The sequence below is a fragment of the Mesoplodon mirus genome (genome assembly GCF_964341445.2).
Source record: "Mesoplodon mirus genome assembly, chromosome: 19".
In the NCBI taxonomy this organism is placed as follows: Eukaryota; Metazoa; Chordata; class Mammalia; order Artiodactyla; family Ziphiidae; genus Mesoplodon; species Mesoplodon mirus.
In genome coordinates, this window is record NC_138995.1 from 53,087,469 (window position 1) to 53,100,709 (window position 13,241).

The window sequence follows — 13,241 nt, forward strand, 5'->3', positions numbered from 1 at the left end:
CGCCAAAGGAGAGCATGATTGTGGGTGATACCATGTGCCATCCTCTGCGTAAAACACCGTATTACAGTATGAGACTGTGTGTGACACCACGTGTGGAAGACATTGATGCTGTTCTTCTGAGATCTTGTGGTGACACTGGGTGACGGTGTGTCAGTCTGTGATGCTGTATGCATCCATGCCGCTGGGGGATGTGTGAGTGTGGGACATGTGTGAGTTGTGTTATGTGGGAGTGTGTGACTCTGTTAGTGTGTGACACTGCGTGTGTCATGTAAGTTGTGTGACAACGTGCCATCATTTGAGTGTGGCTGTGGGTGTTGACTGTTGTGGTGGTGCTATTTGTGACCTGTGACTGTGTGATGTGTAAGTGGGTGACAGTGCAGGGTGTATGACCCCCATGCGAGTGTGTAAGGGATGTAACAAGTTTGAGTGTGTAAAAGTGTGTGACAGGGAAGCAGTGTGTGATGTGTGAGTATATGACACTCTTTGTGACCCCATGGAGGTGTGCAACAGTGTGTGGCATATGTGTGCTTGTGTATGAGAACGCGTGAATGGTGGTGACAGTATTTGAGTGTTTTACCGTGTGTGACGCTGTCGCGCCCTGTTCCAGGGCGGGACTTCGTGTGAGCTTATGACTGCGTGAGACGGTTTGAATATTTGACACTGTGTGACCCCATGTGAGGGGGTGGCAGTGTGAGTGTGTGGATGTGGATAATGTCTGTGACGCTGTAGGTGACCCCGTGTGTGTGTGGCAGTGTGGGACTGTGTGACCCCGTGAGAGTGTGGACTGTGTGTGACGCTATCTCGGGCCCCTGCAGCTGTGTATCACACGCCGTGGCCGGGTGTGTGACCGCGCGTGGGCCGGCGCTGCAGGCGGCCGGGGTTGGCGGGGGACCGCGGGCGGGAGGGGGTCCCGGGGGCGCGCCGAGCGCGGCGGCCGCGCGAGCGGGAGGAGGTGCGCCGGCGGCCGCGGCGCATGCGGATCTGACCGAGCGGCTGGGCCGGTGGGGCCGAGCAGAGACGGCCAGGCCGGGCAGTGGACGCCGACAGGGAGGGCGGTCGGGCACGGTCAGCAGCGGGGACAGCGGCACCGGCGGCCGCGGGCCCAGGTGAGCGGCTTGGGGATGGATAGCCCCTCCCTCCAGCATCTTCCCACCTGCCCTAGCATCCCTCCCCCGCGCGCCTTGGGCATGGCTTGAGCCCCGAGGGTCTCCTCGGCTGGGGGAGGCGGAGGGTCGAGGGCAGAATCAGCTCCCATCCCTCAACCCAGTCCAGCCTCCGTGCCATGCGTGGGTCTTTCATCCAAGCCTTGTCCTTCCCAGGCCCCTCTCCTTGGGAACGGTGACTAGACTGCAGGGAGAGAGAGAGGCGCGGCCTTGGAAGGGTTAAAGCATCCTATCTCAGGTCCCATCCCCAGCCTCGCCCAGCCAACCTTTCCTGGAGTCTGCAGGACACCCCCTTCCACCTCCGCCACCGCCTTCTCCCTTCCTTCTCCCGTTGAATCACGTAATGGCCAGGGCTGTTCCACCGCCAGACTGCCTGAGAGATCATGAAGTGCTAAGTGCCTCTCCATCTCCAAGTATCCTCCATTGAGGAAACAGTTGTGCTCACCGTTTCACAGGGAGGGAAACTGAGGCACAGAGAAGCCAAGTTAAAGGGTTTAAAGGTACGGCAAGAATAAAGCAGGACTTGGAGTTCATTTCTATCAGACTCCAGCACAGGCACTTTTATTTGCTAAGATATGTGACTGGAGGATGAATAATAATAGCAAGGCCCACGTATTGAGGGCCTGCTGTGTACTAGATACCATGTTCCCTGCATTATTAATCCTGTCATCTTCAAACACCCCTAGGAAATGGGTACCATTATCATTACCACTTTACAGATGAACAGACTGAGCCCTAGAGAGGGTAAGTGACTCAGCCAAGGTCACACAGGTGCCCACTTACAGCTTTCCATGGAAGAAGGGAAAAATAATAATGGATTTTTGAGTGTCTGTTGAAAGGGACAGTCTCCACTACACTGACCAAGACCTAGACCCTGCCTTCCTAAAATCTGGTGAGTTGGCAACTGTTGGAATATTTTGAGAATGGGGACATTGATCTCCTCCCAACTCCCTCCTTTCTTAGTCTTAGAATCAGGCCTGGGGTTCCAGAGGGTGGAGGAGATGTATCTAATGTCTCCAACACCCTTAGATTTCATATTTACAATCTGGCAGTGTTCTAGAACATAGCTCTGGAGTCAGACAGTATGTCAGTTAGCTGTTGCCACAATAATGTTGTATAAGAAACCACCCCCAAACTCAGTGTCTTAAAACACTAAGCATTTATTTAGCCTCGAGTCAGTCTGAGGTCAGCGACTTAGGCTGGGCTTATATGAGCTTATTCACCAGTTGGGATGGGTAGGGGGATGTTGACTGTTAGTTGCTCTAGCTGACCTTGGCTGTGATGAGGGCCTTGGACCTGGACTAGCCTAGTAGTCTCATGGCCACAGTCAAACACAAGCAAAAACATGCAATGTCTCCTGAGTCCTGGGCTCAGAACTCACCAGCACTTCTACCTAATACTGTTGGTCAAAGCAAGTCATGTGGCCAAACCCAGAGTCAAGGGGTAGGGCATGTCCCCCCAACCCCCTCTTCCATTCCTCCCAAACCCAGAGTGGGAGAACACTGAAGAGTTATATGGCAAAGGGTGTGGCTATAAGGATGAAGAACTGAGGGCATTAATGCAGTTATTTGATCAAAGTGACTACATTTGAATCTTGGTTACTCACTAGCTGTGTGACCTTGGGCAAGTGAATTACCCCCTCTGTGCCTCAGCTTCCTCCTCTGTAAAATAGGCTTAATAGTACCTTTCTTTACAGAATTGAATTTGTGGGAATTAAATAAGATAATGCATATAAAGTACTGAGCACAGTGCAACTGCTCAATAAATGTGAATTATTGTTATTACTGCCTTATAGAGTTCTGTTGATAACAATGTTATCTTTCTAACAATAATAACAGTGACAATTTTTTTTTTTTTGCCGCACGGCATGCGGGATCTCTGTGTCATGTGGGATCTCAGGTCCTCAACCAGGGATCAAACCTGTGACCGCTGCAGTGGAGGCGCTGAGTCTTAACCACTGGACGGCCAGGGAAGTCCCAACAGTGACAATTTGCCGAGCCCCTACCCTGCACTAAACTTGGTGCTTGACCACAGCCCTATGATGTGGTCAGGGTGAACACTATTGCCATTATTATCATGTCCCTTCTAAAGACAGAGAAACTGAAGGTGAGGGAACAGGACCCACAGCCAGTTGCTGTTAGAAGTGGGACCTCTGAACTCAGGCCCTGTTTCTAGCCCTAACCTTCCTCTCCTCATCCCCAGGCCTCACCTTCCCTGATGGCGCAGGTACCAGGGGAAGTGGATAACATGGAGGGGCCGCCAGCCCCTAACAATAACAACCCTGCAGCCCGCTGGGAGAGTCCAGATCGGGGCTGGGAGCGGGAGCAACCAGCCGCCTCCACCGCGGCCGCCTCACTCTTTGAGTGCTCCAGGATCAAGGCCTTGGCAGGTACCTGGAGGAGGGCTGGGGTGCGAGGGTGGGAGGGAAGGAAGGGAGGAAGCTGCTGGGATGGTGTCTTTGTACCTTGATGGCCTGGAGGATGGGAAGAGAGTTACAGACATTTGGACCTTGAATCTTTTTTTTTTTTTTTTTTCTCTGTGGTACACGGGCCTCTCACTGTTGTGGCCTCTCCCGTTGTGGAGCACAGGCTCCGGACGCGCAGGCTCAGCGGCCATGGCTCACGGGCCTAGCCGCTCCGCGGCATGTGGGATCTTCCCGGACCAGGGCACGAACCCGCGTCCCCTGCATCGGCAGGCGGACTCTCAACCACTGCACCACCAGGGAAGCCCGGACCTTGAATCTTTAGACCAGCACTGTCCAATAGAGCTTTCCATGATGATGGGAAAATGTTCTGTATCTGTGATGTCCAATATACTAACCACTGATACTTGTGGCTGTGAGCACTTGAAATGTGGCCAGTGCTATTTGAGGGAATGAATTTTTAATTTGATTTAGTTTTAATTAATTTAAATTTCAATAGCCACATGTGGTTTGTGGCTGCTGTATGGAGCAGTGCAGCCATAGAAACGTAGAAATGTATTAATACAATCCCAGAAACGGGGGACTTTCTAAGCATACTTCCTTAGAATCCCGAAGTGCTGAAACCTCGCATCTTAGGACCTTGGAATGTCATACCCAGAGATTCTTTGAACCCAAGACCTTTAGAAGTGGAGACTCGTGTAAACAGAACTTTATAATCACAGATCTTAAGACATTTTAATCGTTGGCTCCTAGGGTCTTAGAACATCAGAAACTTAAACTCTAATGCACAGAGATCCTTAGGGCTTTATAATCCTAAACCTATAGGATTTCAGATTAGAAACGTGGATCCTGAGCACTTTAAGAAAGAATAACCACACATTCATGTTTTTCGCACTGAAACCCTCAGTCCTGGGACAACTGGAATGGTTGGTCACCATACTTGGATGTTTTAGGACAATATAAGCAAAGACTGGAGAACTGTATAGTTATAGAGTCTTACGATCTTAGACCTTTGGAACTGTAGGCCCTTGAACTTTAGGACTTTGTATTCACGGGGCTTTAGAATCTCAGAAGTGTTTAATCATCAATAGTAAAGTTTTATGAACAAAGACCCTTCAGAGACATGTAACTCCATAATCATAAGCCTTTAAAACATTAGACCCTTAGCACAATGACCCTTGGAATGTTAATATCTCAGAAACATGGAGTGTTATACACATAAAATATATATTGTCAAGAGTCATGAAATCTTAAAATCCAAAAGTCAGAATGAGTTCCCTTAGAATCTCAGAATTTTAGTAACTCAGCATTTGACAATCATGGGATCTTCAATATTAAGATTCTTGGAAACGTATAAGATGTCAAGCAGGTTGTTAAACTCAAGGACCTCTGGGAAAGCAGGTGACATACACGAGTGTGTGGCCTGGGGACTGTGGTCGCCCTAGTCACCTGCTCTAACCATGTGGAAAGGCAGGCCCAGAGCTGCTAGCTCTGTTGTTTATCTGCAATTTCCCAATCAAAAAAAAAAAAAAAAAACGAAAAACAATTGTAAGTGCATAAAGTCTGAACCAGATTCAACTCATGGATTGCTAGCTTCCTCTGGTTTAGACACCTAGAAGAATATAAACATATACTCGTGGAAACTTAACATTTTTTTTTCCTATAAATTTATTTATTTATTTATTTTTGGCTGCACTGGGTCTTTGTTGCTGCGCACGGGCTTTCTCTAGTTGCGGCGAGCAGGGGCTACTCTTCGTTGCGGTGCGCGAGCTTCTCATTGTGGCGTCTTCTCTTGTTGCAGAGCAGGGGCTCTAGGCACGTGGGCTTCAGTAGTTGCAGCACGAGGGCTCAGTAGTTGTGGTGTGTGGGCTCTAGAGAGCAGCCTCAGTAGTTGTGGTGCAGGGGCTTAGTTGCTCTGCGGCATATGGGATCTTCCCGGACCAGGGCTCAAACCCGTGTTCCCTGCATTGTCAGGCAGATTCTTAACCAGTGCGCCACCAGGGAAGCCCAAAATTGTATTTTAAAAATTTTTTAATTTTTTATTCTTTTCTTGGCCGTGATGCACGGCATGTGGGATCTTAGTTCCCCAACCAACAATCAAACCTGAGCCCACCCCGTGTTGGAAGTGTGGAGTCTTAACCAGTGGACCACCAGGGAAGTCCCAAAATTGTATTTTTAGACTCATAGATTAAAAAACTTGGGAATGTATCTACTTAGAATTCTAGAATTTATTATTTCATCCACAAAATATTTAATCAGTGACCGCTCTGCGCCTGGCCTGTCCTGGACAATATGAGAGACATAGTAGTGACTGAGGCAGCCCTGGTCCTGCTCCTCCAGGGCTCCCAGTCCAGTGGGAAAGTTAGATCCAGCCCCAAATGATGACTCACAGGGATCAGGGCCGAGATGGGGGAGGCGCAGGCAGAGGCCAGATGTGGAAGTTCAGGGCTGTAGGAGACCAGATGAGGGGCCTGATCCAGTCTAGAGAATCAGAGTGCTTTCTGGAGGAAGAGATGGCTGAGCTGAGCCCTAATGGACAAACAAGAGTGAACCCTGGGGAGGAGAGTGGAAGAATATTCCAGAGAGAGGGAACAGAATAGGCAAGACCTCTAGAAGTTGAGAGTGGCTGGAGCGAAGTGGTGAGTAAATGATGGCAGGCAAGGAGCCAGTGGCCGCCAGATCTTGAGGGGCCTTGAAGGCCATTCCAAAGAGGGTGAGGGCACCTGGAGCTATGGTGAGATTTTAAGCAGAGGTGGGATGTGGTGACGTGAGGATCAAGGACTCCTCAACTGTTAGAACCACTGATTCAGAGAGCACCAGCCCTGGACACCTCAGACAGCACAGAGTCCAGAGAAATGTAGGGACCCAGCTAAGAAAAAAAAAAAATTCTCATACACTCCCTGTGTCTACTTAATTATTAGAACTATGGTTTTCTGTTCCGTTATGGTTTGTTATGGGATATTGAATATATTGTAGTTCCCTGTGCTATGCAGTAGGACTTTGTTGTTTACCCGTTCTAGATAAAATAGTTTGCATCTGCTAATTCCAAACTCCCAGTCCTTCCCTCCCCCATCCCCCTCCCCCTTGGCAACCACAAGTCTGTTCTCTATATCTGTGAGTCTGTTTCTGTTTCATAGATAAATTCATTTGTGTTGTATTTTAGATTCCACATATAAGTGTTATCATTGAAATATGGTTTTCTTAAATGCACAAAAACACACAGCTCTGTTTATATCTCTTATGCCTATGCTTCTCTACAACTAAAACACATTATACTGGATTCCAGACCCAAACCACAAAACCAGTAACTTCAGCTTAACAGTGACTTCGAGATGCTGCTATCCTGCTGGTCAAGATACTAACATGACGTAGACAGCTAGGGTGCATTTTCTTTTGCATCCCTTTGCCCACTTCTCTCATGGTTTTCCTCTATTCACACTAAGGCCAAACCCTTGAGCAGAGTCCTCCGTAATATGTTTTTGCATGGTTTTTTTTTTTTTTTTTTTTGGCCGCACTGTGCGGCATGCGGGATCTTAGTTCCCCAACTAGGGATCGAACCCATGCCCCCTGCAGTGGAATCATGGAGTCTTAACCACTGGACCGCCAGGAAGTCCCTGCATGAAGATATTTTTAAAAGTTGTCTGGTCCCATCCACTACAGAGAGTTCCCATAATCATGCTCCACAGTTTTTTTGTTTTTTTCCTTTTAAATATTTATTTATGTATTTGGCTGCACTGCATCTTAGTTGTAACATGCAGGGTCTTTTTAGTTGCGTCATGCGGGATCTAGTTCCTGACCAGGAATTGAACCCAGCCCCCTGCATTGGGAGCACGGAGTCTTAATCGCTGGACCACCAGGGAAGTCCCATGCTCCACAGTTTGTGTGGGGGCCCCTTTCCTCTTTTTTTTTTTAATTGGACTATAGTTGCTTCACAATGTTGGAAGCCCCTTTCCTCTTGATCTACTCCTTTATTCTCTTTTAGTCCCATATCTCACACCAATGCCTTCTGTCCTATAGGCAATCATTCTGATTGTTTTAACACAAATCTTTTTCTTCGCAACACGTGCGTTGCTAATTAGTGTGCATGTATCCATGTTTTTTTTAACTCTAAAAGGTATTACATGACACAGAAAGGCAGATATATTGTGTGTCCAGAATTTCCACAATGAGCACCCCCTTTTAACCAGATCAGGAAACAGAATCTGACAGCCCTAGAGAAGTCCCTCTCAGGCTGCCTTTGTATCATCCCGAGAGTAAACACTGTCCTAGCCAGTGTACATTCATTTTGCTAGCATTTGAACTTTATATAAATGGAATCATGCAGTGGGTACCCTTCTGTATTTGGGTTCATTCACTCAACACGCTCCTCATGAGATTCACCCATGTCTACCTGTATGTGTAGGTTGTTCCTTTTCATTGCTGTATAGTATTCCACAGTGTGAAAATGCCATGGTTTATCCATTCACCTGTTGATGAGCATTTGGTTTGCTTCTAATTTGGGGATGTCACAAACTAGACTATTACAAACTAGTGATTTGTAGTATCACAGACTATTACAGATTATTGCTGCTCTAAATATACATGTTTTGAGAGACATAGCACTCATTTTTGGGGCTTATACCCACCCAGGAGTGAAATTGTTGGGTCATAAGGTATGTGTATATCTAACTTTAGTAGAAACTTCCAGTTTGTATCATTTCACATTCCCACCAGCAGTGTATGAATGATTCAGTTGCTGTACATCCAACCCTTGGTGTGGTCAGTCTTGTAATTTTAGCCATTCTAATGGGTGTGCATTCTACTGTGGTTTTAATTTGTATTTTCCTGATGACTAAAAACAACGAATGAAGTGGAGCTCCTCTTCATATATTTACTATTTGGATAGCCTCCTGTGAAGTGCCCATTCAAGTCTTTTGCCCATTTTCCTATTAATATTCCTGCCTTTTTCTAATTGTTTTGCGGGTGTTCTTATATATTCTGGGTACAAGTCCTTTGTCTGATATATGTGTTGTGAATATTTTCTCCCACTGTGTGGCTTGCCTCTTCATTCTCTTAACGGTGCCTTTTGATGAACAGTATTTCTTAATTTAAAGGTAGTCTAATTTGATAATTACTTAATCATTATTTCCTGTACGGCTAAAATTCTGTGTCTTGTGTAAGAAATCTTTGCCTACTCCAAGGTCATGGAGATATTCTTTGATGTTTTCTTCTGAAAGCCTTATTGTATTCATTTTACATTTAGATTTATAAGCCAAATGGTATTTAGTATATTTATTATTGTGTACAGTGTGGGTCAAGGCTCTCTTTTCCCCCACATGGATGTCCAGTTGACTCAGCTCCATTTATTGAAAAGACTTTCCCTACTGAACTGCAATTTCACTTTGTCATAAATCTGGGAGCCCTATACATGTGGGTTTGTACATGCAGGTATTGCTAATCAATGCATGTTTTATCATAGTCTCGATTGCATTTTTTGCATTATGTTCTCATTCAGTGCTATGCCTTGTAGCCTCAAGACTCATCCATGTGGCTCTGTGCGCCTCTACTCTGGCTTCTAACTGCTGCATAGAGTTGATGGTGTGCACTCGCCATGTTCCACTTTCCCAGTAATGGACAACCAGGCTCTCCCCAACCCCCAACCTGTCCCTGCCCCGTCCCCGCTAATAGCACTACACTGAACATCGTCATACATGCTCTTTATAAACCAGCGTGGAAAAGTTTACAGGCCATGTACATAGGGAAAGAATTGCTGGCCCATGGCGGCTATGCACTAATTTAATTTGACTCAGATTGCCTTCCGAATGGCTGCCCCACCAGCAGGAATGAGGGTTATGATGTCCTCACATTTCCACCAATACTTAGTGTCTCTGGCTTCCTAATTTTTTGCAGACTAATAGCCAACATATCATTTACATATTGTCTCTCTCTATCCTTTCTCTGTAACCAGTAGTAGATAAGGGAGTAGTTAGTTCCTACTCTATGAAAACCTCAATGTATTAAAGATGTGAAAAATTAAAGTGTTATTCTAAGGAAATGCATTTCACTTGTGATTGGTGACTACCACAGTGGGGAAGAATATATAAATGGCAAAATAATATGAGCACAATGGCAGAGGTAGGACGTTTATCATTTGCCTTGGAGTCTTGACAACCCAAAGGTATGTGTGCCAGCTAGAGCGCCAGGAGGAAGCAGATGGTCCCCTCAAAGGGGTAAAATTAAGGAGAGTTGAATGAAGGGACTATTTAGAGAGGTGTGGAGATTCCTCCCCACCCCCAGGGACTGGGGCAGGGCAGGGAGTAGTGAGAGGGGAGAGAGGCATCCCCAGGAGGAGTGGGGGATGTAGGGAGAGGCACCAGGTCCTGGGGAAGCTGGTTAGGCAGGGAGGGAACAAGTCCCTCAGCCCTTTCTCTCTCCTCTCATCTCCTGCTAGCGAAACCCAGCCAAAAGTCTGAGGCCTTTAAGGGCCAGGGAGCCCATTCATATAGTTCACGCCAGCCAGGCTCCCTGGGCTCAGAGTAGGTGCAGAAGAGGGGAGAAGGCACCTGAGGGGCAGATGGAAGACATCCAGTGAGGTAGCCACACACACTCACCAACACAGTAAACATTCAATGTCAACTTAGGTCAGAAGTGGCACTCTGGGACACATTTGGTTTTCAGCCCCACTGTGTTTTATAAAAACGTAAATCAGTTGCCAACATTTAAAAACAGGGAGATTTTTATCTCCAGATTTTTGGCACCTCATGGGCCATCATGTGATATGGCAATGCTAGGTCTTCACTCCTGTGAGACTCCAGACGCCAGGGCCATGTGGCCGCTGCCCCCTTTTAGGAGGGCCTCGTTCTCTCATGTGGAGCCTGCCTGGCCCTGGTGGGCATTTCAGTTCTGGACCCCAGCTTCATGCTAACGAGATTGTAATCACAAACCCCCAAGTCTCACAGCATAGTCCTCTATAAAGTCACCATCCAGATAGTCCAGGATGTGTTTCTATTAATTTTCTCTGAGGATCATTGAAGTGAAGTTACAAAATTAAAAATATTCTCCTGGGTCCTTGTCTTCCAAGCATGAGTTCCCAAACACCCAGGGTCCCCCAGAACCCACTGAAGAAATCCTGATCTAGTCCTAAACCCTCATTTTGGAAATGGGAAAATGGAGGCCCAAAGAGGAGGGATGTGCTTTTGAAGTCACATAGCTGGTCATCAGTAAAAGCAGGACTGAATCCAGTTGCCCTCATTCTGCACCACGCTGGGGATGCACTCAAGTTCTACTTGGGCCTCAGCATGGACCACAATCTGCTATGGGCATCGCCTTTGGAAGGCAGAATCACCAAATACCCAGTTCAGCATCTTTTCTGTCATCACTTCCTCGTGTGTGATCCATGTGTTCACACAGGTCCCCCATCCTATCCAAACAGCACAAAACCCACACTTAGGCAAACAAGGTTGCCATTTGGATTTACTGTTTGTTTCTGCATATTCACTTTCAAATTAGAGGCAAACATTCAAGATCCAACTTGAAGCACAAAAAAATACAGGTCAGTCAGTGTGTGTTTTCTAGCAATGTGTATTTTCTACTGCCAGAGTCAAATGCAATAGGTGATAATGTTACAAATGGTTAATGTTAGGAAATAAAAGTTATTGGGAGATTTCAAGTGGCTAAAAATGGAAATAAACTGGCAATATAAATCATGATTTCTGTACTCATGGGAAACTTAAAAGTGCGACTGCTAAATTATTTAGTGATAAAATGCAAACAGTGTCTGTACAGGCTAAGATCTCTGCTGTAACAAGAGAGCCAAAAATACAGTGGCTTAAAGGAGATAGAAGCTTATTTCTCTCCCCTGGATAGTCCCTACATGAGCAGCCTCATTGGCAAGGAGGCTCTGCTCCAAGCAGTTAGTGTGGGTTCCCAGTTCCTTCTTCCATCCCGTGCTCTGTGGACCAGGGCTTCCCTGGTGGCGCAGTGGTTAAGAATCTGCCTGCCAATGCAGGGGGCATGGGTTCGAGCCCTGGTCCGGGACGATCCCACATGGCGTGGAGCGACTAAGCCTGTGTGCCACAACTACTGAGCCTGTGCTCTAGAGCCCGCGAGCCACAACTACCAAGCCCACGTGCCACAACTAGTGAAGCCCGTGTGCCTAGAGCCTGCGCTCTGCAACAAGAGGAGCCACTGCAATGAGAAGCCCCCCACACCCCAACAAAGAGTAGCCCCCACTTGCCGCAACTAGAGGAAGCCCGTACGCAGCAACGAAGTCCCAACACAGCCAAAAATACATAAATAAAATAAAAGTGGGCAAATGATTTGCATAGATCATTTCACCAAAGAAGCAATACAAACGGCCAATAAGCATGTGAAAGATGCTCAAAATCATTCATCATTAGGGAAGTGCAAATCGAAACCACCTTGAGACAAGCTGGCAGTTTGTGCCTTTTAGAAGGCTGAAATCGTGGCAGGTCCAGAAACTGATACCCAATTCCATTTCACTGGTATCAAAAAATATTTCAACTCTTATACTCTCACAGGGAGAATGAACTGTGTACTGGTCACGTATAAAGGCATTGCTTGGATAGTCTTTTTTTTTTTTTTTTTTTTTTTTGCTTTATAACAAATTTAATCAGTTATACATATACATATGTTTCCATATCCCCTCCCTTTTGTGTCTCCCTCCCACCCTCCCTATCCCACCCCTCCAGGCGGTCACAAAGCACCGAGCTGATCTCCCTGTGCTATGCGGCTGCTTCCCACTAGCTATCTACCTTACGTTTGGTAGTGTATATATGTCCATGCCGCTCTTTCACTTTGTCACAGCTTACCCTTCCCCCTCCCCATATCCTCAAGTGCTTGGATAGTCTTATACTTCAAGTTAAGGTCCAAAAAAACTCCAGCTGTGAAAGCCACATAAATGGATTCTAAACTGTACCTCATCTCATAAGTTCTCATGCCTGGAGAAACTAATGTCAACTCATCATGTGATACTCAATTTGTACAATAAATTATGAACCTGGGGGAAAAATCACATTGAGAAACTACTTCACACCCACTGGGTTGACCGTAATTTTAAAAAATAAAATAAAAAAGGAAAATAACAAGTGGTGGCGAGGATGTGGGGAAATTGGAACCTTTGTACATTGCTGGTGGGAATGTAAAATGGTTCAGCTGCTTTGGGAAACAGTCTGGCATTTCCTCAAAAGGTTAAACATAGAGTTACCAGATGACCCAGCCATTCCACTCCCAGGTTGATACTCAAGATAACTGAAAACACGTGTCTACACAAAAACTTGTACCTTATTGTTTGTAGCAGTATTGTTCATAATCACCAAAAAGTGGAAACAACCCAAATGTCCATCAGCTGATGGATAGATAAGTAAAATGTAGTATATCCATATAATGGAATATTACTTGACTGTAAAAGGAATAAAGTACTGATACATGCCACAACGTGGACGGACCTTGAAAACATTATGCTGCGTGAAAGAAGCCAGACACAAAAGGCCTGCATGATTCCATTTATGTGAAGTATCCAGAATAGGTAAATCCTTAGAGACAGAAAATAGATGAATGGTTGCCTAGGGTTAGGAGACGGGAGAATGGGGAGTGACTTCTAATGGGTACAGGGTTTCTTTTTGGGGTGATAAAAATGTTACTAGATAGAAGTGATG

General features: G+C 46.2%; 2 protein-coding genes across 2 annotated transcripts in view; both read left to right on the forward strand.

Annotated features, from left to right (window-relative positions):
• Window positions 1-3,365: 3,365 nt before the first annotated feature.
• SPTBN4 (spectrin beta, non-erythrocytic 4) overlaps window positions 3,366-13,241 on the forward strand; it is a 70,370-nt gene continuing 60,494 nt past the window's right edge. The window contains exon 1 of the mRNA XM_082606403.1: window positions 3,366-3,552. Coding sequence (XP_082462529.1) covers window positions 3,381-3,552 — 172 coding nt within the window. The 5' untranslated portion in view covers window positions 3,366-3,380. The remainder of the gene's footprint in view (window positions 3,553-13,241) is intronic.
• On the forward strand, window positions 9,691-12,545 carry LOC309795488 (ATP synthase membrane subunit K, mitochondrial-like; the record flags this gene model as incomplete). Its single annotated transcript, XM_082607851.1, has 3 exons — window positions 9,691-9,699; window positions 12,017-12,152; window positions 12,432-12,545. The coding sequence occupies 3 exons, from the start codon at window positions 9,691-9,693 to the stop codon at window positions 12,482-12,484; spliced, it is 198 nt and encodes a 65-aa protein (XP_082463977.1). The 3' UTR covers window positions 12,485-12,545.